Source organism: Vigna angularis, chromosome 8 (assembly GCF_016808095.1).
Source record: "Vigna angularis cultivar LongXiaoDou No.4 chromosome 8, ASM1680809v1, whole genome shotgun sequence".
NCBI classification, from domain to species: Eukaryota; Viridiplantae; Streptophyta; class Magnoliopsida; order Fabales; family Fabaceae; genus Vigna; species Vigna angularis.
The window spans coordinates 23,071,901-23,098,135 of NC_068977.1; the positions used below are offsets into that span (position 1 = coordinate 23,071,901).

Consider the following 26,235-nt stretch of genomic DNA (forward strand, 5'->3'; position numbering starts at 1 on the left):
TTTAATCTTTCTCACTCGTCACTTTTGCTTTGGGAGAAAAGTAATTCTATACTTTACAACTCTACCATTATAGATCACTGGAAAATGTACTCACATTTACTGTCCTTTTCAAACGAATTTGTCTAAATAAATTATAAAACTGCTACCACAAGTACTGGAAATCTATTTAATGAAATACTAAACATCAATTCTTCTACTAAAGTATAGTTGACCCAACTAAAGCGATCAACAGTTCATCAATTCATTTCTGTTCAAACATCCATGTTTATCTTCGAAATATTTATTAATCATAATGCATCATAAAATCAGATGTTCATCCCTGATCTATCATTTAAGTAAATCATCACACTTGCAACGATTTGTAAGATCAAAATTGGACCTTATGTCTGCATTTACACATAAATTTGAGGATGATAAAGGGGTTTTCCTAATTAGGAGCCTTTATATTTTTTAAGGGTGGGAATGATCAGCCAAGTATTCAACAAACCATGTAGAAAAAATTGAATGAATGAAATTGCAAGTGTCACCAGGTACAAAGAAAGGTGTGATGGAAATAAATGAGAACAAGAAAATGGAAGGAGAAATGGGTAAGGGTAGTTCCTTGGTCAAAATGATCAGAACTGGTGATTTTATATACACTACACTACAACATGTAAAGGGCATCTTCCCAGATTAAATGGAAGACAATTAGTTTAACGAGGGAATGAGGCAAGGGGTAAAAGAAGACTGAGAAGAGAATAGGGATAGACATAAGAACCACCAACAAACAAGGATTCCTCAAATGCTTTCTTGCTTCCCTATAGTGTTGCTCAGTGTGATAAAATGTTAATGGAGGGCTTTCCTCTCCCTACTCCTAAGTTTGGGAAACAGGTGAACCAGCCCCTTCTGAACTACGTGCCGCCTGGCCGGCAGGTTTGTCTGCACTGCGAACATTGTATCTTTCATATACCTTGTCCCGGTTCTCCGACCACCAGGTTTCTGCTTGGTGCTCTCCAAATCTCCTTCGGCTGCAGTTACATTTACCATCAAAGAGAGTATACATATAAACAAAGGTTACAAGAAAAAACATCTCAGTTTTAAGCAATAACAATAATGTATGAGACCAAGTTAGACCAACCCATGTAAAGATGAAAACACATAGTTAAAGTTCATATTTTCAAATTCCACATGCCCACCAACAGTTGAACAGACAAATATGCAAGTAAACCAGATACAGATAACCTGTTCAAGTGGAAGATTTTTTCTTACCTGAAGCGTACTCGCTTCAGATCTCTAGTTCCATCACGCAGTGCCACAAGTGTTATGTAGACACCAGGTTCATATTGTTCAATCCATTCTGCTTCAATTTGATTAGTATTAGCAGCAGGTACAGCATTCCTTGATTTCAGACCACTCTCGTCATTGTGAAAATTCCCAGAATCCCTACCATCATCAGCTGTGCTACCGCTTCCTGCATGAATTACACCACCACCGTTTGGCAATTTAACATCTGGATAAGTATTGGTCCCATTAGAGATCACAGGGCTCCGGATTTGCTGGTGAAGATTAGTTCCATTGGTTCCTGGTGAATTCCGCGCAGTTCTATTCAGTAGAGAGGATTCAAGTCCCATGGAAGCCAAACTAGAGCCACTGATTGACTCTGCTCTGGAGTGCTGCTGCTCCCCATTTGAATCTGGATAGTGGATGCCATTTGGCTCAAGACCATTTGGTAGGTAAGCTGGTCTTATGTTCTCAGTATCATAAACTCCAGGAGGAAGCTTCTCAGCTAGATCTTTGAGCTAAAAGAATGTTGATGGGCAATCAGTATAAGCGTAAAATAAACAGTATGATAAGATGTAAAATAATTTTGAAAAAATAAATGCATTGAGACTCAAACCTGTGTGTATATGTCCCAACAGATAAAGCAATGCAATTTTTAATATACAGTTAAACTAAAAGCAAAAAATAAAAACTGGAAATGAAAGATAATTCTTAACTCTTATTGCTACAGTTAAGAAAATTTATAAACATAAACTTCAACTTGATAGATGGTTTAATCATGATGTTCATTTTGTCAATGCAGGAAAGTTGGCATCAGGTTACAAATAATATAGCAACACATGAAAATAAACCAGAGTAAAAGACATCTGGCTCCAAGAGAAGTAAATTAACAAAAAAATACCTGTGCTGTGAGTGACTTTATAACTTCTTTTGCAGCTTTACATTTTGCAGATTCCTCAGCAGCCAGTAACATAGCTTCTTCAGTCTTTTTTGCTGACCTTTGAAGTTCTAATTCTTGCAGTTCACATCTCTGTCTCAGGCCCTCAACCTAAGGATCTCTAATTAGACTTGTTTTGATACCACAAGAAGTGAAAGAAACAGCATATATTTATATATACGTGACATTAACTTTCTAGCAATTTAAGCAAAGTGACAGTGACTGTGTTTTGGTAGGGCTCAAAATCTGTAGGATAACTGCACCGTGTCAAAGAAGGAAAGCTCTACTACTTCATTTACATGAGAGAAAGAAAGCAAGAATGCACCTGAGCATGTAACTTCTGCACTTCTTGATTTAAAAGATCATTTGTCTTCTTCAAACTATCAGAAATACTTTTCGAGAAGGAAAGTCCTGAAGTTGTTGGAATTGGAGTAGCTGAGCGAGGGGGGCTTGTTCTTCTCGAAAAAGGTGACACAGATCTGGAACTTACTCCTGATGGTGCAACCACCGGTCTTGGGACTGTTCGTCTCAGATCAAGAGCAGTGGACATGACAACATCTTTCAGCTGTAGCAGAGAAGGTGGTTGTGAGGTGCGTACCAGAGAGAATGTATCATTTTTCTTTCCTTGCTTGGCTGCCTTATTATCTAGTTGCTTTATCAAATCCACATTAGAAGGAATTATTGCCTTGGATAATCTCAGATCAGATTTGTCTAGTCTATCCTTGTTTTCACCTGACAAACGAGGCAAGGCATTCCTTCTATTACTATTGCTAGCTTCAGCAACCTTGTTCAATTTTACATAGCAAGAATCACACACACGATATGGCTTGCCGGGATTAGGAGCCAATGCTGCTCTTAATGCTTTCCTTGAACTGCACGAATGGCAGTGGACCAATCCACAGTTATAACAGTTATGCCTCTTTCTTGTAAAGCCAAACGCCTGCCTACAAGTAGAGCACTGAGACTGCTCGGCACCAGATACCCACTTATGAAGGCATATGGCAGCAGAGTAGTTTGAACCACAAGCTATATATTTCACATGTCTATCCTTCAGTGCTTCAATCAAAGCTGGTGTTTTTCGATCTTCGATATCTCCATGACCCAATCTCCCATTTGCACCTTTCCCCCAAGTATAAACTTCATTTTTGGATGTTAATACAGCAACATGATACGCACCACAAGCAATTTCTTCAACACATTCCCCAGCAATCTTGTCTCCAACCAAGCATGGAAGCTTCCCATCAGACTGGGGATTCCCAAGTTGACCATAAACAGTACTTCCCATAGTAAAAACACGTCCAGATGTTGTCAGGCCTGCTGTCAAACTGTGTCCACAAGCAATTTTATGAAAATTGTAATCAATAAGCGCCGGCACACAAGTTGGTTTAAGACGTGCCTCCTTGTCCCCATGTCCAAGGCGATTTTTGTCTCCATCACCCCAAGTAAACAATTTACCTGATGATACACTTGTACTGGAGTGTGTTGCCATAACTTCTACAACAGCTGCAGTATGCCACACCCCACATGCTACAGCTATTGTCCTCAGTCCAGACAAGGATTCCACTTCTTTAGGATATGAAACATTTTCCTTATTTCCATGGCCCAGGACACCAAATGTTCCATCCCCAAATGTAAACAGCTGCCCTGTTGAAGTTATCAGCGCTGTGTGCCATGGACCACAAGCAACAAATGCAATTTGAAGTCCCTCTAATGAATTGGCAATTCTCTTTGGTATCCAATGGCTGACATCACTTCCATGACCAAGAAGCCCTGCATTATGTGTACCATCACCCCATGTGTATAGTTCCCCAGCCATTGTAACAGCACATGAATGGAACTCTCCACAGGCAACAAAATCAATAGTTGTAGAAGTCAACGCTTCAACTAGACGAGGTTGAACCAAATTCTTCCCAACACCATGGCCAAGGCGTCCTCCTGATTCTTCGCCCCATGTAAAAACTTCACCTTGCCTAGTGACTAGAGAAGCATGTCTAACACCACATGCTATATGATGCACATCTAAAACTACATTGGCTTCCAGTGGTCTAGGGAGAAGTACATCTGCCCTTGGGCTGAAATAATTGACATTTTTATCAGCACCAATTTTAACATGATCACAGATAACCTCGCCCCATATGTATACATCCCCCAGGGCATCATAGTCATCTGGTGCAGATCCATGACTCGAAGTACTAGGGGCACTTGAAACACTGACACGAAAAGCATCTGAACCAGATCCTTTCACTTGCATGTTTGTTGGGTCTGGTGGCGCATGTGACCTCTCAGAGATTATATTGTCAGGTTGAAAAGACTTCGGTGAAGTATTTGGAAGACTCACAGAAATGTCAGGAGAACTGATGCCTCGTGAAGTGCTAGCAGAACTTTCACTTGGACTTTTTGATTTTAAGTCTCTGTTATCCTGATATTATTCAAGCCGGAGAATAATAAGCAATTTATCCATGATTTCATCAGAAGCTATGGAAGCATAATAATGACAACAGCAGAGGTACAGGAATTAGGAAAACTTTTGTACAATTAGTTCATCTTTTCGCAAAAACACACATCACACAAAAAGTAGAGTAGATTTTAATCAGCATAATCAGTTACCCCAAATAACAATTGAAGAAGAGCGAGAGTGATTCGCTATCTCTTTCAAATAAATAAATAAACAACCAATAGCATATAGTCATTCATAATAAGTTGCTATGCGAAAAAAGAAAACAAAGGCATTCCATTTTGATGGAGCAAATAACAAATAATCACTCTTGTAATGGAGCAAATAAGTTATATCCATTTTGATTAGTTGAAAATGTAAACCTATAGTAGCATTTTGGTGTGGTGACAAAAGAATTGAGAAAAAGAGAGAGCAATATGAAATGATTCGGTTTTGTTCTGTTCTACTTGGTTCCACAATGTTTACTAAAACCAAAATGTACCATTTCTAGGCCTCATGTCTAACAGTGTTCCACTTTTAAAATGCACCAAACATAGAACAACACCCCATATGTCGTCCCATTCCATTCTAGCACATTTCCCAAATGCTGCCTATGGAAAATTATGCAAAACACAATTATTAACCAACAACTAAATCTACAGATATAGTACAAACATAACATGCCCAAAATTCGTTTTAACTACAAAATCCACATGCTTGCATATTTACATCAAGAATGAGACCCCCGTCACTCCATCCATCAATTTTAGACCGGCCACCTTGACCAGAAGATATCAGTCCTTTGAGGCCAGCAATCCACACTTCTGCCTCAGCTTTATCTTTACAAATCTGGAAAGCCATACACAAATTAATATAATAATAAAAAGTACAGAAAACGAAACCAAATAATGATTAAGTGATGCATCAAATAACATAATTTGTCACTAACCAAATCAAGTGACCGCTTTCCGTTACCATAAATAAGTGAAAAGGACAAATAGTCCTTCTCAGGACGCAAGTAGCGTTGGAAAACAGCCTGCCAAATGATTCAGGAAAGAAAATACAGAACAAATAAGAGAAGTTCGTGAAAGAAAATTTTAAATCACTTTGCCAGCAACAGAGATAGCCATGGTATTGTATGAAATTATAAATAAGGGAGAAAACTCACAGTTCTTTGTCCAGGAATAATTCTAGAGACTGAAGATAACTTCAAATTTCTTTCTTCGCCACTTGTAATCCAGATTAAAGATGATTCGTCCTACAGTTTACAGATATTTAATTTGTATACACAGAAATAACTTGACAATATAAAAAGCCAAGTCAAGGCTACTACAATATATGCATATGTAAAAGTAAAATACATCAAGGTGTACTCGTCTATTTCCTATGCATTAACAAGTTACCGATAATAGATATAAAAGGTTTAGAAGCGGGCTATACAATATTTTTATCACGTGCAAGTTAGTATTACAATTTAAGGGGAACTCCCAACTGTGAAATGAAATCACAGAGCACACTCTAGTACGTCAAAATCCAATACCATTAAAGAACACAATAGGACCTCACCAAATGTAGGGCTAGGGGTAGCAATTTGTGTTGGCTCTCCCTGACCCATCTCTAACCCATATAAGACCGGTCAACCCAGCCCAGAGGGCTATTTGTTATATGGGTTTTGTGTGTCAACCCATATTTGAACGGGTTGGCAGGTTGACCTGCAAAAACCCAATACCCTTGGGGGTGGTCGGTGGGTCAACCCTTTTTTTTTCATGCAATAAAAGTAAAATAGACATATTTTATACAAATTAAATAGTAAATTCAAATTAAAACTAAAATTACTAACCTAAAAAGATAATATATACTCACAAATAAAATAGGAATATATGAATTAATAGAATTAATTAAAATAAAAAGTTAGGTAGGTTAATCCACCCAACCTGTTTTAATATGGGCCTAAACGGGACAGGTTAGGCAGGTTGGTGGGTCGCAAATAACAACCCGGCCCACCAAAAAAATATGCTGGGATAGGCCCAACCCATTTTGACAATCCTATGCAGGGTGAGTAAACTAGGAAAACACAAATTAACAGACTTTTCAAACTATATTGCTTGTATTGTTTTAGCATCAAAAACCATGTAATAGCAGCTACATGTCATGACCACATAATCAATTAAGATTTGTCCAACTACGCAGTTAGAAAGACGTGAAGGAGAGAATCCACAAACACTCCAGAAAAGCCTTTCATTTAACCTACACTGGAAAGTCTAAATGGACAAAACTTGGGCTTTCCTTTGCGACCATATTTAAGAAGTTGAGCACCCTTTTTCAAAGCAATCAATGCCTGCAGAATTAAAAGTAACAACATAAACACCAATAAGGATCAAATGAGCTGAATACATAATCAAATGAAATTGAACATAAGCAACATATTAAAAGAGGTTTTCAGCCCTATGAAAAGGGGTAGAGGGAACCCAAAGACATTAAATGAAATGTTACGAGGGATCACACAATGAATAATGAATTTGGTTTTTAATTGAACCCAATGGAGTTGTGTTTTCCATGTAGCAACTTCATCAAGTGGGATAAGTATTTACTCGTTGTTAGTGAAATATGCTTTGTGGGGCAAACTTGATTTTAATTAGAAGAAACCAAATCAGACAATAGTTTTTTAGCCTTTTAAAATGATTTTTTGCCAATGTTCAAGAAATGGATATTTTTTTTCTTTTGCAGAGAAAATTACTCTTCTTTTCCTCGAGTGATGTCTAAGTTACACTGCCCTCCTCTCTTCTTTTAAAATATGCACTATCTTCCCTTATAAGATGAATATGAGTAGCATTTTGACCCTTCTCAATATAAACAAACTTCTGAAGTGTGGAAAATAATTATGAATGTGCTTTTCAATAACGTTTTGTCATCTTTTATAGTTTTTGTTACCATTACGAAATTTGGAGCATCCTATTATGGATTTTAGTATTTTAAAGGATAGAACCAAGTTTCAAATACATTTATTCATTTATTGTTGGCTTTAAATTTTAATCTAAATATTTATTTAATATTCTAAATCCACAAAAATTGATAACAGATATTCAAAATTAACTATTAATCATGTTGAGAATCTTCATGATAGAGGAAATTTGCATTCAAATGAATTGAAATGTAACATATTTATCTTTCAAGGGTGGGAAGCATATAGTGTATATTAAGAGGAGGGGAGAATATAATACAAGCATCCCAAGGTGAAGGGCATGTAGTTCACATATTCTTTTTTATAATAGAAGTGTCCTTTAACTGTCTAGCCATATGGAAGAATCGACTCAAGTGTCCAAGCTCATGAAAGATATACTTTTAAATCGACACATAATGCTCAATGTCCAACACAGTCATAAAAGTATCAGTATTGGAAGAATATCCCAACATAGTAATAAAACTAGCAAGTTATAACTGAGTTAACTAAAATTGATTCAATTTCTATGAGTAGCCTATCTCTCTTCCTTCTTAATATTTTGACCTGAACTACAAGTTAGAGATGTAGTACTGTGTTCAAACAACTAAAAATACATCAGTTGCTGCTTCAATCTCCTAGATAAATATAAATTCAATCAGCTTCCATTTAAAACTAAATCAGAAAATGTATAGTCAATGAGTGCAATCAACCCTTGAAGGTTCTAAAAATATATAGCATTCTCGCAATCTTCAACTTCCTATTTGAAACAATTCCAGTCAGCTATAAAATGCTGCACTATCAATACCTTAAAACTAAACATGCTCTTCAAAGACATTTTCTCACTTATAACTAAGGCAAGTTACCCTCCATTGATACACAAACATGCATGTCAGTATCTCATCATTTTCCATACCCCCCCTTCCATGAAGCATTCATCCATTTAATAAAAGAAAATCTAAAAGGGTCGGAGATAACAATTCTCATCCGCAACATGAAATTTTCAAAAAAATCTACAACTCACAAGTGTAGCTAACTTGTCACCCCCAAACAAAGAAAACAAACGCAAACGCACACAATCATAATTCATTACCTCAAGCGTCTCCAAAGGAGGTGAGCTTCTTAAGTCGAATTTGGTGAACTCTACAATGTCATTTAAGATTTACAAACATCCACAAGTTTTATAATTTCATCCAAGGGTGTAGCTCTTAAGAACTTAAAATAAGTTTCAGAGCGGTTTCAGAATTCATAAAAACTTTAAAGAATAGTTGCTTAAGAACAGTCACATCAGTTACTCCAATGGTGAAACTGCATAAAAACTATTATAGAACCGCCTTAGTAACAGCTGTACAATATCAACTATGGTCGTAAGACATCCAAAAGAAATTTAGAAGGAAAAAAAAATTAAACCCTTTCCAACATTTGAACAAAAACTGAAACAAACAATCAAAATTAGAGAAAAATAATTGTAACTTTCACACCAAACTCACAACCTTCCGTATGCATAAAGAGAGAGAGAAAGAAAGAACCTACTTGTTCAATGTCACGGTTGGCATTCCCGTAGCTAGCAAGATCTGCCATTCCATGTGAGAGATTCACCGACGCGCCACCACCCTCTCCGATCACTGGAAAGAGCTCCGGTCATCATAGAAAACTCCAACCTCTTCTTCGCTTCACAACCATTCACCCTTCACATAAAACCAAAATCTCTCTCTCTCTAGAAAAAAACTCCAAACCCACTTCTTATTCTCGCTCTAGAACCTTCCTGGATCCTCTCTTTTCCGCAGAACTCAAAATCCCCGAAACTCCACTCACGGTTCCAAGTCAAAGACCAAACCTAGCTGCCTGAACCGGGAAAAGAAAACCGGCCTTTCGAGCCGGTTGAATAGATTTCTTAAAGGGATCACGGTGGTTCGCCTCGGAGCAGTTTCCGAAGGGTAATTCCGGCGACCAAAGTTGGCTCCGGCGGGGAGACAGAGGAGAGGGAGAGAAAAAAAAAGAAAAAACAGTGAAAGGTGAAGAGAGAGAGAGAGAATCGGAGGATGTAAAAGTACACCTAGTCAAAGATTAAGAAAGACGGAAATAATTATTAAAATAATAAAATAAATAATTCAGAATAGTTTTTTATTTCAATTTTCTTTTTGTGAATCTGCAGCCTGTTCAAAAATTTTAACATAAAGCAAAACATTTTAACATGTTAATTTCCTTTTAATACTTTTTATGTCAGTTTATTTTTTATTTTTTAAGTATTCACTCTACAAATTTTAAAAGTAAATAAAACAATAATTTCACTGAAGATAAATATGTCAAATATATACTTATATTGAGTTTTGTGTTTATAGGTTTAAAATATGTATTTATAAATTTTAATAAAATCATACTTATTTATATTTTTATGAAAAGGGATAATTAAAATTTTGACGTAATACGCAAACATAAAAAATTATTCCTTGTGGCAAGTACTGGGCCTTTTTTATCTATTTTTCTTTTTGATGAAATCATGCTTACTTTTGTGACGGGGACTTTTCAGATAAAATAATAATTTTATTTATTTATTTATGCAAAAAAAATACATGAAAAATTGTAGCTGGAAAAAAAAATTCGATGACATTTTCTAACACACAAATCTTGACTTTTTCTTTTAAAATTATTAATAAAAAGTGACCTAATTTTGAATTTGCAAAGGGGTTTTCATGTTTGGGAAGGAGACACGTAGGAATGATGAAGATGCTTTCGTAATCCGAAGGGACAGAGCAGGTAACTTTGTGTTGATGTTTGGCTAAGGTTGTAATAAATGAGAAAATGACAAAATAAAACTTCCCACTTTTATTATTTTGTTTTGGAAAAGAGAAATTCTAATATATGAACTTATTACGATAAAAGGTTTTCATAATAATTCATATTTAAAACTATTTTCTAAAATAATATACATTCAAGATAATTTATCAAAACACATCAATCCGATAACTAATTTATAAATTAATTTTTTCCCTATTTCAACTTTTCCAATTTTCTTTTCATTTTTTCTCTTCTTCAACCTTTCAATCATTGAGTAGCGTTTACATATGTTGAGTGTTGTGAATGTCTTATAAGATTTTGTGTGTTGCTTATTTTAAAATATATATATATATATATATATATATATATTATTTTGGTCATGATAATATGAATAACATAATATAGTTGGTAGGAATAATAGTTGTTAAAATGAAAATGTGTTAGTACTAAGGAAGTTGGGTTGATAAGAGTAGTGGAAGACCTCGATGAAGAACATTCCATGAAGAATATAACCACCATAGAAAATTTGATGGCGAACGTGAAAGACAGCTGAAAAAATTGAAAAGGAAAAAAATAAAGAAAAATCTCATATGTTAACTTTTAAATAAGCTAATATAATAATCAAATACAATTTCTAATAAAAATACAATTAAGTCTCTTATCCTAACATACATCTTATTATTAATTTATATAATCATTAAATAGAGAATTTTATCAATTTGTAAGCTCTTTTATAACATGAAATTAAGAATTTATTTTTCTGTCCTTCATTTCTTTGTATTAATCCATCTATTAGTGTTTTCATTTAATACTACTTCTTTTCTGATACACATTTTTCTTCTGACATACATACTAACAATATTAAATAGATAATAGATAATATAATAGGTAATATTGATTGATAATAACTACTTTTAGACATATAAAGATAACTCCTTGAATATATCTACAAAAGATCATAAAGTTTATCCTTCATTTGATGAAAGCTTGAGTTCATTCCTCGTCTTGGTAATGTAAGGTACTAATTATTTTGTTTCCCATCTTTTCTTTATTATCTTTGATCTATTTATGGGAGTTTGGATTGTAAATTCCAAAAGAGACACATTATTCCTGGAATAACAAATATTTTTTAGATTTGTTTCTAATTATTTTCTAGATTACAAATTACAAATAAATTAATAAAAAATATCGAAACATGTAGAAATATTTTTTTAAGTTAGAATAATGAAATTTTAATAAAATTTAATTTTGTGAATTGTTTGGTAATTATTTGGAAGTCCTGTTTTAATTACCCTTATTTAGATGTATATAAGTAAACCGTGTCTATGTAATTTAGAAACAAAATGTAAGTTTCATAAAATATATATTTAAGTGAGGAATGATTTTGTAAAAATATTGAGTAAAATTCAAGTTAGATGACAAAATTACCTTTAAGTATTTGAAAAATAAAAAATACCACTGGACACCAAATTTAATTAATTCCACTATCCCGAGCTAACCATCCTAGCTATGCAATTTTTCTATTTGAGATAATATTGAAATTAAACTAAATATAAATTGAAAATTATAAAATTTAATTTTAATGAATTTTAGTTAAAAGTGTGGATAACACCGTATTTATCTGACTCGCCTATGGACCACAAATAAAATATTTTTCTTTCTTCCTAGTTTGAAGAAATGGAGAAACATATTTTTCTTCGTTTATTTTTTCTTTAACAAATATTAAGAATAACTGTGAAACATCTTCTCCATAATGTTTTATTAAGAAAAAAAGGGAAATTATTTTCTTTATAAATTAAAAATAATTATTATACAAATTAATTTGTAAAAATTTTCTCATATATTCTTATTTTTAAAATTTGTGTAAAACATTTTTTTAACAAAAATTCGCATGTTAAGCATCACAACTTAACATATAGAATTTGTGTATAAACTTATGAATTCACTTTTTATATTTTTTTTCTTTTACAATAACTTAAAAAAAATCATCCAATAATCAAGTTAATTAGGAAGTTACCATATATTCTTCTTTTAAGCACGGTCTATGATTAAAAGCACATTCATCTTCTTCTTTTATCTCTTAATTACATGGTTATGATCTAGAGGTAGAAGGACCATATTTATTTGGTAAATGGTTCAAAAGATTGAGATTTATAAATTAATTTATTTTGGTAATTACCCCTAAACTATATTAGTGATTGTTTTGTTATGTTTTATAATGTAACTTCATCACTATATAATTTATCTTAAATAGAAGATTAAACAAAATTTACACACATATAAAAATACACCCCTACATAAAAAAAAATTATTACAAGGCAAAACAAATATATTAAGAAAAATAATTACTATATATAAAACTATTACAAGTAAAATTTTGAATATAAAACATTGCATAGGTATACTCATAATAAATATATTTTTTTAACCGATGTAAAATGAAAAGTATATAATGGTATTTTCAACCAAGAAAGCAAAACCATATGACATAATCACAAAAATGCCATATAGTTTTAAAAATCGAGGAGTGTATAACTTTTAACACGCACTTAAAGAATACGCCATCTGATAAAATTTAATGGTCGAAAGCGGATTCAACCGATATTAGAACAATTATTTTAATAATTAAAAAATATAATATCATTTTTTGTGATGATAAAAGCTCAAACAATACATAATATTACAAAAAAAAATACTATTATAAATGGTGTATAATAGGTTAATTGTGGTTAAAAAATGCAAGCAATAATTACACAATTACAACAATTGGGAACATGATCTCCTTGAAAGGCAATTATGTTGATTTGGTATGAGTTTTATTGGGTAAAAAAGTGAGTAAGATCAAGATCCAAGAATACCAAAGCTTACAATGATGGAAAAGAAAGATAAAAGAAAAAGAGGTAGAGAGAAGATGATCCAAACTTAAAATATTTACGAACAAGATGCCAAAATTGTGACCCCAATTGAAGGTCCCCACTACATTTAATAAAATCACACAAACCAACAACTCCCCAATCTCTCAACCTGCAAATTTCAGACTTACATCAGTTCCCATTTTAAAGATTTTGAGCATAGAAAAAAAAACATAAAAAAATAAAAACATACAAATCCTCAGAAATTCAACCAATGTAACATGCATTCGATAGTTATGACCTTTTTAGACTTTAATTTATTGATTATTTCAATGCATTTGTTGTGAAACAAAGATCGTTCTTCTGTACTTAGTTTAGTATATCATGTTTAGAATCATATTTTGAGCAGTGTTGGTAAACCAATGCTAATTAATTAAGACACACAATCTCGTCAGTTACTTTTATAGCTTTTCCTTTTTGCTTTTTCTGTTCTGAATTATTACACAATGCATGTGACCACAGATATGCTGAGCCAAATTTACACACACTAACAAAACCAAAACCTAATTGTAGATTTAGTACAACTCATTATAGTACAACTTATTAGACATAACTAGGTAGTCCTCTTAAACAAAGTAACTTTGTAGGCGCAATGTTCACCATACATGCATTACACGTACCCTAAACAAAAGTGGCTTCCAAGTAAGCATGTACTTTGGTCTTTGGCCACCCTTTTCTTAGAGAGGAAAAAGGAGAGACACTGAACTTTGTTTTGATGGGCCAAACTTGGCGTGATTGCAACATTCCTAACATGAACACTACTTTTGTTTTCTAGTGCACTTTAAAGGCACGAATAGTTGCATGCCTTTGCCTATTGTCTTATTTGTTGGCGACCCTTGTCGTTGTCACAACAATATAGCTTGGATGAAGAAAAGCTTAGTCCTTGTTGAATGCATTCTGATTAAATACATGATGGTGGGGCAAAATGGATCTGGGAATGTAATAGATGAGATGCTTGCCTATAGTCATGTTTTGTGACTTAGACTTGTCTTTATGTTCACATCATATCATTCACCCTACATGCCTATGTGTACAGTTTTCACAAAATCAAGTTTAAATCATGGGCTTTTTCTGATTTCTTTTACCATGTTATTTTGAAAATTGAAATCCATATTTACGTATAATGTCATGGATGGCTTTTAAAGTTTTAGAGGTGAGAGATTCCACTCAAGTGAAATGTTGTAGAGCCAAATAAAGTTTTAGATTAGTGGTTGTAATTGGCCTGGAAATATTACTTCCATAATATAAATATTAGAATTAAAATATATGAAAATCATCACGAACTATCTTTAAGCCTAATTTATTTTTATAAAAATAGTTTATAAAGAGATGTTTGTTGTTATTTATATACTATAATTTGACTTTGTACTTGAGGTAAGATTTCTAACATATTTTTTGCGTTGCTAAGATAAACTTTGATAGCATATTTAACTTATCTACATAAAATTGATTTGGAAGACAAAGTTTGTCTATACTTTTATATATATATATATATATATATATATATATATATATATATATATATATATATATATATATATATATATATTATAAATTGACTTTATTTATATTGAATGTAATACTTACAACACACTTCTGACACAACGTGACATTAGCATCTCATATGTGGAACTAGAAATTGGTAAGTGGTATAATAGTAAATGTTATAACAGGCCTAACAAATCTTATTGGAACATATTTTGATATCATGTTAAAATGTGATTTAATCTAAACTCATCCTTATAAAAATATCTTGTAAAATGAGGTTTACCTCCATTATATATAATATAAATTGAGATTATTTTTAGTCGATGTGAGTTTTCCAACAAACCTACCTTGTATCGAGACATGGACATTTATGCATGAGATTAGATTTTCATGAATGATTTGATAGTGGTCTAATAACGGGTGACATGATAAACTCAAATTCTTGTTACAATAAACTTTAATATTATCTTAAAAAATAAGTTTAAGTGTAATTCATTCTCCAACACTTAACTTATAAAGTAAGAGTTTGACCTTATTATTATATAATGTAATTTTTATCTATAATATTACTTGTTTTTATATTCAATATGATCATAGTAGTTTACAACACATACATGTAAAGATAAACTAATAATTTAAACTATCAACAACTTGATGTATCACTCATACATCATTCTCACTACAAAAAATTACAAATAAATCACTTCTATCCAAGACTCTCTTATAATCTAATGAGTTCCAAAAGCAGAAAGTACTTTATCTCTTCAATACTTGATCAATCCCATTGTTGCTTAAGTGAAGTTACATGTATGCATGGTCTAACTTGTTCCATAGAGCACCATGCACCATTGTTACACCTTAACATCTGAGTATTTGTCACTTAATAGTTGATTATTCTATAGAAGAAAGAATTGTTTATATGTCTCTATTGGTCAAACCACAAAATTGTTGCTCAAGTAAGACACTCACTTGAACAATACATCCAAAACGGTAAAATTGTATCCTTTACTATAACTTTTTAATTTATATCGTATTTTAGTTACACACTTATGTTGATTATAATTCCTTTTCTATTAATATTACAATTCTCTAGCCATTTGAGTAAGTATATAATAATCTAATTCCATACATACATCAACAAATGTATGTAATTAACTACTAATGGTAGCCTTTATATAGTAGAGATGTTACAATAGAGTATCTTCATTTTTTAAGGTTATATTCTCTCCCATTTATTTATTTTTTCAATTAGGATCATTTTGAAAGTGGTCCATTTTTAAAACCGTTTCCAAACGTGCGTGTGGATGTGTCGTGATTCCTGCAACAAACTCTTCTAACGTTAAAAGACTCTATAATAGTTTTGGAGATATATAGAAATTTGGATAATCTAGTCGCTGAGCCTACTCTTTACTTCATATACATCACCATCGTGTTTTAAGAGAAAGGGTTTAGAAACTAGAAGCTAAGCAAGCATACAACAAGGGTTGGAGGTTGGTCTTTCTGTTTCCGCTTTTCTTATAATCTGAATATGCTTAAATGTATTTGTTTGACGTATTTAGATTTATTAAATGTTTAGTGTACATCTGTTTCATTTGGTATCACAACATGTTTATCCTGTGCCTTTTTTGGTTCACTCCTCTACATATCGTGTTTTTTAATCTTATCAATTGTTTTAAAACTGGGTAGAAAGAAGAAAGCTTTCTCTGAAGTTTCTGTGATGAAATATTTTGATACTAAAACCCTCAGATATTATTTTGGGTTTGCGTTTAGTATACGCTTTGTTTGAAGTCCATGTGAAGGTGGAATATGATCGAATCTCTTTTTGTTCTTGTATATCATTTTGGACATCTATCAAAAATATATATTTCAATTTTTATTTTTTTCTTTACCTGCATATATATACGCTTGAGATTGAAAGTACGCTGCTTGTGGTTTATTAATTAAGACTTGTCCTTTCGTTCTGCACACATGTAAATATTTCATATATATATATATATATATATATATATATTTTACATATATTGTAACATTCCATAAGCTCACACTACAAAATTCATAATTTATATATTGTAACATTACATTTACGGTAACATACATTCTGTAATCTCACACTTAAAAATTCATAGTTGATATATGTCTATACATGTTTTAAACTCAGCTTTCAAAAATCATAATTATAACTTGAGTTCTTCTACTTTATTCTTCTATCATTCTCTTCATTGGCAGTGAGTTAGACGACATTCCTTCATTTGCTCCCGTATAACGAATTATACGATCATTGCACATACCTAAACACAAACACAAACAAGTAGGGTGAGCTAACATGCAACCAATCATTTATAAAAACATGCATATTTACTTTGATGCACTCAACAAACCTCATATAATAATTATGTGAGACACACTCATACCATCATACAACAATCACATCATAGATACTCATCCCACAATACCACAATTACTAATCGACACTCATCCCACAATACTTAATAGACACCCGTTCCACAATACTCAATAGACACACGTTCCACAATACTCAATGGACACCCTTTCCACAATATCCAATAGAATCTTATCCCGATGATATGTTGATGAGCGATCAACGGGAGGTTACGCACTTGTGATGCCTTCTTATTCCTCAACACTATGTCCAAAACCGGCACATAGACCAGGACCTTCTGCCCCTCTCACCACATAATTCATCCTTTCTGGATGATGATTAGAGTATCAGGATAACCTCCAACTCAGAACCCTCAACATCAACATATACACACATACCATGACATTACAAAATCTCTCCGCGAGACTCATACCATGCTCACATTCCTCGACTCATATTATACCCTTACGAAATCATCCCATAATACTCATATCGTGTTCAGATGTATAAATTCAAATCTAATGTAATAAATTACAATTATCACAAAAATCATACAAAATGAATATATCACAAAATAAATTAGCAATACTAAAATATCACCATAAATGGTCACCGGAGAAGAATCAAATGTTTGACGAATTAAACTCACCATAAACGCCAGTACATATGACTAGTCACAACTTACTGGATTGGACCAGGGCTACTCTATGATCAGGGATGTACCAACTCCGGTTTTTAAGATTCCTCTATCCTACCATCACAATTATAATTCATAATTCTGTATCTACCACAATAACATGAATTCATCAGACATTTTCATTCCAACGAGATATATTGCACAATAGTTTAACAGTACATAATTTGTTCAACAAGATTTAAGTTAAAAACTTGTCGAGTAGACTTCTAGGAAAGAGAGGTGCGTCACAATGGACAACTTAAGTACCAAGTCTTTCCTTAGCCAAACTTTTCCTCAACTAGTTTTAACAAACTTCTTATTTACAGATGGACTTGACCACTTCTTTTAAGAATAAGAAGAACCAAGTTAATAAGAAGGGAAAGATTCCTCTCAACCAGTTATTAAGAAGGAGTCCAAATTGTTGATAGGGGGAGCCTTGTGAGTGCTAAACCCAAATCTTGTGTTTGTTTTTGATGATGATAACACATTAATTGTAACAACACAGATGTTGTCATGACACAACAAAAATTTATTTTTTGTGTTTAATGCATATGTGAATATATAATGATTGGTGTAATTCTCCAATCATTATAGTGAAATATCCTTCAATCAATGATTGATTGGAAGGGTGACTGAATGTAGGCATTGAGGCCGAATCAGGATAACAAATTGTGTTTGATCTTCTTTCTCTATCTCTTTACATTTCATTGCATACGCACTTTACTTACAACGCAATAAAGTTTTAAATATCATTCTATTTCTGCAAAAAGATTTGAAAAGTGTACATTTTTATAAATCACCAATTCACCCCCCCCCCCCCCCCTCTTAGTGTTAAGAAACAAGCTTTTTTATTTCTAACACAAATGTTTCTTTTGTAAAAAGAAGGGACACATGGAGAAGGAATGTCAAAAGTTTAAGGATTGGCTTGAAAAGAAAGGTAATTTGTTTGCTTTTGTCAGTTATGAATCCAATTTGACTAGTTTTAATCATAACACATGGTGGATTGATTATAGTTCTATAATCCGTGTTTCTAATACCTTGTAGGGTATGGAAAACCTAAGGAAACCGATAGGAAGTGAGCAATGCATCTATTCAAGAAGCAAGATGAGTTCACATGTAGAAGTCGTTGGGACATGCAATTTAGTTTTAAGTAGTGGTTTTGTTTTATGCTTAGAAAAGACTTTTTATGTTCCTAGTTTTAGCAAGAACTTGATTTCTATTTCACAACTTGCACCTTTGTGTTTTTCCTTTAATTTTATGGATTCTGGTTTTACTTTATTGAATAAATCCAAAATTATTGGCTTTGGGGAATTATGCGACGGTCTTTTTTCTATTAAATTGCAAAACAACGCTGCTTATAGTTCTATGCATGTTTCTGTTGGGTTAAAAAGATGTGTTATGAATGAGGATTCTTCTAGTTTATGGCACCAAAGATTGGGACATATCTTCATTGAGAGAATTAAGTGATTAATAAATGATGGAGTTCTTCGTACTTTAGATTTTGCTGATTTCGGGACTTGTGTGGATTGCACTAAGGGACAACAAACTAACAAGTCCACAAAAGGTTCTAAGAGGAGTTCAAGTTTACTAGAAATTATTCATACAGATATTTGTTATCCGTATATGGATGCAAGTAGTCCAAAATACTTTATCACCTTTATAGATGATTACTCACGATACATGTATCTGTATTTACTTTGTTTGAAGGATGAAGCCTTAGATGCCTTTAAACTTTTTAAGGCTGAAGTAGAGTTACAATGTGGAAAGAAAATTAAGATTGTCAGATCAGATAAAGGTGGAGAGTACTACGGTAGATACACGAAGAATGGACAAGCACGCGGTCCGTTTACTAGATTTCTTCAAGAACATGGGATTGTTGCCCAATATACCATGCTTGGCTCTCCAGATCAAAATGGTGTGGCAAAAAGAAGAAATCAAACCTTGATGGATATGGTAAGAAGTATGAGGAGTAATTCAAAACTTCATCAGTTCTTTTGGACCGAAGCACTTAAGACGGTTGTGTATATAGTAAATTGGGTCCCAACTAAGGCTATTTAAAAAACATCTTTTGAGTTATTCAAAGGTTGGAAACCTAGTTTATGACATGTACGTGTTTGAGGATGTCCGTCTGAAGTAAGAATTTTTAATCCACAAGAGAAGAAACTAAACCCAAGGATTATTAGTGGGTATTTCATTAGATATGCTGAAAAGTCTAAAGGGTATAAATTCTATTGCCCAACTCATAAGACTAAGATTGTGGAATCAAGAAATGCAAAGTTTCTTGAAAATGACTTGATTAGTGGGAGTGATTTAAATCAAGATGTTGATCTTGAAAAAGATCACTATGAAGCTCAAACCTCTCAATAAATGATAGATTGATAGTTATTTACGATCCTCCTGTTCAAAAGCGTATTAGACATCCAATAATTGAAGTTCCAAAAATTTTTGAGAATGGTAATATAGATCAAGTTGTTGACGAGGAGCAACAAGTAAATGTTGACCAACCAATTGAACAACAAGCTTCTCATCAAGATGTTGAGACATCATTAAGAAGATCTACTAGAATCAAAAGACCAACAGTTTCTAGTGAGTATGAAGTGTATTTGCAAGAATCAGATTATAACATTGGAGCCGAAAATGATCCTGAAACATTTTCACAAGCCATGAGTTCTAAGGAATCAAATTTATGGCATAATGCTATGAAAGATGAGATGGATTCTATGACATTTAATCAAGTCTAGGATCTTATTGAGTTGCTCAATGGTCTAAACCCCATTGGATGTAGATGGGTCTTCAAAACTAAGAAGGACTCTCAAGGTAACATTGAAAGATACGAAGTGAGACTTGTTGCCAAAGGATTCACTCAAAGAAAAGGAATTGATTATAAGATGACTTTTTCTCCTATATCTAAGAAGGATTCTTTACGAATAATCTTGGCATTAGTAGCTCATTTTGACTTTGAGTTAGATAAAATGGATATGAAAACAACATTCCTTAATGGTGATATAAAAGAAGAGGTTTACATGAAACAACCTAAAGGATTTTTCTCTAGAAATAGTGAGCACTTGGTATGTAATCTTAATAAGTCCATCTATGGATTAAAACAAGCTTCACGCCAATGGTATTTAAAATTTCATGAAGTTATCTTTTCTTTTGGTTTTGAAGAAAACATCATGAATCAATGTATATTCCAAAAGGTTAGTGGGAGCAAAATTTGTTTTCTTGTTTTATATGTAGATGACATTTTGCTTGCAACCAACGACAAGGGTATGTTATATGAGGTGCAACAATTTCTCTCAAAGAACTTTGATATGAAGGATATGAGTGTAGCATTATATGTAATAGGCATTAAAATCCATAGAGAAAGATCTCGAGGTATTTTGGGTTTATATCAAGAGACCTATATCAATAAAGTTCTAGCGAGATTTAACATGAAAGATTGTTCACCAAGTGTAGCTCCATTGTAAAGGGTGACAAACTTGAATTAAGTCAATGCCCAAAAAATGATATTGAGCAGGAACAGATGAAAAATATTCCATATGCTTTAACTATCAAAAGTCTTATGTATGCTCAAGTTTGTACTAGACTTGACATTGCATTTTGTAGTTGGAGTTTTAGGAAGATATCAGAGTAATTTAGGTGTTGACCATTGGAAAGCTGCAAAGAAAGTAATGAGATATCTTCAAGGAACAAAAGATTTTGTGCTCATATATAGACGAACTGATAATTTGGAAGTGGTAGGATACTTTTATTCAACCTTTGTTGGTTGTGTTGATACCAGAAAATCTACATCTTGCCATGTTTTCATGCTAGCTTGTGGAGTTGTATCTTGGAGTAGCAAAAAGCAGACCATGACTGCTACTTCTATTATGGAGGCTAAGTTCGTTTCTTGTTTTGAGGCTACTTCACATGGTGTATGGTTGAAGAGTTTTATATATGGGCTTAGAATTGTGGACTCAATTGCTAGGCCACTGAAGTTGTATTGTGATAACTCACTAGTAGAAAAATCGCATACAACGTCGAATATTTTGGACTTTTAACGGCGAATTCGCGAACGACGTCATATCAGGAGACGTTAAATTTACGTCAAATTTAAAACATTCGATGTTAAATTAACGTCGAATTTTGTTAATATACAACGTTAACTTAACGTCAAATTTTGTCAATATTCGACGTTAATCAATTTTTTTGTTTTTTTTTATTAATTATGATCCTTTTTTACAACTCTACGAGACCTGAAAAACAACAAATTTCAATTTTTGGTATTTTATAAAGCATGAACTATGAACGTGTAGTGTAGTATCAACAACAAACAATAATAACCAACAACAAACAAGTTCAATCAAACAACAACAACAAACAACTAAACAACAACAACAAACAAGTTCAACAAAAAAAACAACAAATAAGTTCTTCAAAATGAAAACGAAAACGAAAACGAAAACTAACCTTCAAAAGGTGGGTTCGTCAGAATAAAGTTTTGTCACAGTGAGAGAGAAAACAGAATGTGCCTATGAAGGACAAGAGCACGAAAATAATCAGTTAAAACAAACAAAAATCAAACATAAAGTAATTAGTTAACATGCATTTGTATCAAATGAAAGAAAGATTACATGTGATGCTCGTCAAACTTCGTTCGAGAAAAGTTTGAGAAGAGAATAGGGTATCTCATGCTAAGATAAAGTGAATGAATTTTCGATCTCTCACTCAAATTTTTATTGAATTCACTACCTTTTGATGTCAAATTTAAAATCCATTCAGCATTATATATCCTTTCACGTCGAATTACAATTCTAAACAACGTTTAATAATTGCATTTATTTACAAAATTGCCACCACTCATTTTTAACGTTGGTTATTCAGTGGTTGGACGTTGAATGCGTAACGTTATACGCTGTTGTTGTACTAGTGACTCTGCTGCTGTTTTTAAGGCTAAGAATAATAAAAGTGGAAGTCGAAGTAAGCACATCGATATTAAATATCTAGACATAAAAGAACGTGTTAAAGAAAAGAAAGTGGTTATTAAGCATGTTAGCATTGAGTTGATGATTGCTAATCCTTTAACTAAAGACGTGCCACCAAAGAATTTTAAGGATCATGTCACGTGAATGGGACTTGGTTCCATGATATGAAAATCATTGTAAGTACTTTCATTTTGATAAAACTTTTATTCAATTTAATGTTTTCTCAATTATTTGTGCACATAATTAGTTACTTTGAGAAAACTCATTTAATTGTGACCTAGAATAGACATATGGTTTATTCGTTAGAGTTAAGAGCCTGTGATGTGAGACTTAATACATCGTAATACATGGGAGATAATACTCATTATTAGTGGAACTGTTACCATGATTCATATATTTGGTCTCTTATTACGTTTGATGGTTGGATAAAACGGACCAAGTGGGAGAATGTTAGCCTTTATACAGTAGAGAGGTTACAATGTCTCCGTTTTTTAAGGTTATATCCTCTCCCATTTTTTTTCCAGTTAGGATCTTTTGAAAGTGATCCATTTTTGAAACCGTTTTCAAATGTGCGTGGATGTATCGTGATTCTCGCGACAAACTCTTCCAACGTTAAAAGACTATGTGATGGTTTTGGAGATATACAAAAATTTGGATAATCTGATCACTGAACCTACTCTTTAAGAGCAAGAGTTCAGAAACTAAAAACTAAGTAAGCATACAACAATGGCTGGATGTTGGTCTTTCTACTTCTACTTTTCTTATAATTTGAATATACTTAAATGTGCTTGTTTGACATTTTTAAATTTATTGAATCTTTAGTATAAATCTCTTTGATATCTATCCAAACAACATTTACCCTTGATTAAACCAAATTCAATATTCCATTAAAAAAAGGAAATTAATTGAATACAACACTAAGAACGTGTATACTTACCTACACAGTAATTATCAAATTATCTTCAGCTAGCACTTCTCACTTTCTCAAAATTACAGTTATTTTACAAATCAATAACGTGAAATCCATATTTTCTACAGAGGAAAGAGAATTTATAATTTTTGTTAAAGAAATTAAATTTTAAATGAAATAAGAATTATTATAATTTATGTATTATCTTTTTGTTCATTAAATTTTATCTCTACAAATTTGGTATTAGGATGATACTTTTTAAAATATTGTTTGGTATGAGATTAAAAACAAATAATTTAAAATATCGTATGAACTTTCACTTTTTCAAAGTGTGTTTTGAAATTAGTTAAGATTATTTGAATAAAGTAATGGCAACGATGCGGGATGGGAAGGAGTTTTATTATCATATGCAAATTCTTAAAAAAGAAAATTATTCCTATTTCCATATTCATACGAGTATAATTTTTTTTGTTTTATTCTTATCCCTGTCCCTGTCAGATAACTAGTATATTTGTGTATCTGTTTTCTTATTATTTCAATATTAATGACTTACTGTTATAAAAAAAATAAAAATCAACGCAAATGAAAAATGTAAAAAAACATAATTTTGTTTCTTTAATATCAAATATTTAAATGTAATGGTATAAATTTTAAAGCATTAAATATGTTTTTAGTTCCTAAACTATTAAGTGAATTTGTTTTTAGTCTATCTTTCAAATTTTGGTACATTTTGATTCTTCTCCTTAAAAAAACTATAATTTTTCGTCCTCCAAAATCAACGACGTTAAAAATCAGCTAAGGTGGCTAATGGTAGTGTGCCACGTCATCTTTTTTTTTTCTGACACCGAATCAACTTTTCCCAGCTTTTCTCCCTCCCTCTCCCTCAATATTCTCCTTAAACTCCTTCTCAGAAAAGGTCACATCCTTCAAACTCTTCACCACCACCACCGACCCTGCCTCAAGCATCGCCTTATATGTCGTCTCGAAAGTCCCTTTCCCCCAAAACCTCCGCTGAAGCCTTAAGCAAATCCTCCAAATCGAACGCCCTAACCGCACTCCCAAAAAATACCAACTTCTTCGCTGCCCCACCACCATTCACTTCCACCTTATTCCCCACCGAAACCGCAACCATAGCCACCGCACCTCGACGATGCCATTCCCTCCTTCCCTCAAGAACTCCCCAATCTCCTCTCCACCAAAACCACACTCAACCCATTCAACTCACAAGGAAATACCCCACCTTTACGAGCTTCCATGCATTCAATGAAGCTCTTCATAGCGCTTTTCGCGTACACCCCCATCAAAATAGGGTTCATTTTGTTCTTCCTTGTCACCACCTCCACGATTTTGCGACAATTCTCGTCCAGTCGAGAACGGGTCTTCTGAGCAGGTTCGAGGTTGTAGAGTAAAACCGGAGGGGTCAACCGCGAGAAGATTCTTGAAGGTGAAGTGGTTGAAGAAGCACAAGTTTGATGTCCTAGCTTCTGATGCTGCTGCTGCATCATCTACATAAGGTGGAAGCTATCCAAGTGGCGCCGCAGGTTCTCCTGTGAGTGCTTTATGGCGACCGTGAGGGAGTTCGAAATAGGGGGACCCTCGTCGCCAGCCTTGCCATCTGCCCCGATGGAGCCAACAGTTTTGGTTATGGGGAGGAGGTTGAGGGAGATGCCGACAGATAGCTCGAGGGCGCAGAACTGGAGGCGAGGGGAGTAGGAGCAGCTCCAGCAGCGAGCGTAGGCATCTCGAAGCGCCGCGAATGGAAGTAAGAGAAGCGCGGAGACGGCATGGAGGGAGGTGGTCTAGGTGTGGTTTCGACGACATGCAACTATGATGACGTCGTCGAGCGCACGCGCTGCCTCGTCCGTGAAGTAACCTTAACGACATGAAGAAAGATGAGAACATAGGAAGATGGAGAAGAAGAGAAATATAGAGAGAAAGAGAGAGCCTTGAAGGATTTAGGCGGTGCTTGAGGCAGGGCCGGTGGTGGCGGTGAAGAGGTTGAAGGATGTGACGATTTCTGAGAAGGAGTTTAAGGAAAAGATGGAGGGAGAGAGAGTGAGAAAAACTGGGAAAAGTTGATTTGGAGTCAGAAAAATTAAATGATGTGATACACCACCGTTAGCCAACTTAGTTGATTTTTAACGCCGTTAGTTTTGAAAGACGAAAGATTATAGTTTCCTTAAAGAAAATGATAAAGTGTACCAAAGTTTAAAAGAGGGACTAAAAACAAACTCGCTTGATACTTTAGGGACTAAAAATATATTTATATTTAACCAAATTTCAAATTAGAATATCAAATAACAATTAGATAAAGTGAAATAATAAAAAATATTATAGAATTATATACAAATAACATTTTTTTTTGCAAAAGATAATGAACCAAGTTGATAAAGTTAAATAATATTTTTTTTAAAATTTATAAAAAGAAAATAAATATTCTAAAAATATTTTAAATGTTATTTTCTAAATTCTAATGAGATCTTTCTTTTTTTACACAAATAAAAATTATAATACACCTTAAATGAAATTGTATAAAAAAATATTAAACTAATAATAAT

At 33.1% G+C, this 26,235-nt stretch overlaps 2 protein-coding genes across 3 annotated transcripts; one reads left to right on the forward strand and one right to left on the reverse strand.

The window, feature by feature from the left end:
* Positions 1–491: 491 nt before the first annotated feature.
* Positions 492–9,624, reverse strand: LOC108345615 (PH, RCC1 and FYVE domains-containing protein 1). 2 transcript variants are annotated; one of them, XM_017584240.2, is made up of 9 exons: positions 9,103–9,624; positions 6,883–6,969; positions 5,800–5,889; positions 5,581–5,667; positions 5,361–5,480; positions 2,523–4,616; positions 2,162–2,308; positions 1,249–1,778; positions 492–1,007 (listed from the first exon to the last, which is right to left on the reverse strand). In XM_017584240.2, the coding sequence occupies exons 1-9, from the start codon at positions 9,148–9,150 to the stop codon at positions 854–856; spliced, it is 3,357 nt and encodes a 1,118-aa protein (XP_017439729.1). In that variant the 5' UTR covers positions 9,151–9,624; the 3' UTR covers positions 492–853. The 2 variants fall into 2 exon arrangements, with proteins under 2 accessions (XP_017439729.1, XP_052722791.1); XM_052866831.1 differs by lacking the exon at positions 6,883–6,969 and having other exon boundaries at positions 9,103–9,618.
* A 9,802-nt stretch (positions 9,625–19,426) lies between these two features.
* Positions 19,427–20,544, forward strand: LOC108344229 (uncharacterized). The gene is made up of 2 exons (XM_017582696.1): positions 19,427–19,756; positions 20,212–20,544. Exons 1-2 carry the CDS (start codon positions 19,427–19,429, stop codon positions 20,542–20,544), a joined length of 663 nt encoding a protein of 220 aa, XP_017438185.1.
* The last annotated feature ends 5,691 nt before the right edge of the window (positions 20,545–26,235 follow it).

Coding starts and splice junctions, on each gene's coding strand:
- LOC108345615 (XM_017584240.2), bottom strand. CDS start 9,150: ATGGCAGATCTTGCTAGCTACGGGAATGCCAACCGTGACATTGAACAA. Junction 4,617..5,360: donor ACGGGGGTCTCATTCTTGAT/GTAAATATGCAA, acceptor GAATAATATCAG/GATAACAGAGACTTAAAATC. Junction 2,309..2,522: donor TGCAGAAGTTACATGCTCAG/GTGCATTCTTGC, acceptor AGAGATCCTTAG/GTTGAGGGCCTGAGACAGAG.
- LOC108344229 (XM_017582696.1), top strand. CDS start 19,427: ATGGATGCAAGTAGTCCAAAATACTTTATCACCTTTATAGATGATTAC. Junction 19,757..20,211: donor ATCAAACCTTGATGGATATG/GTAAGAAGTATG, acceptor CCTGTTCAAAAG/CGTATTAGACATCCAATAAT.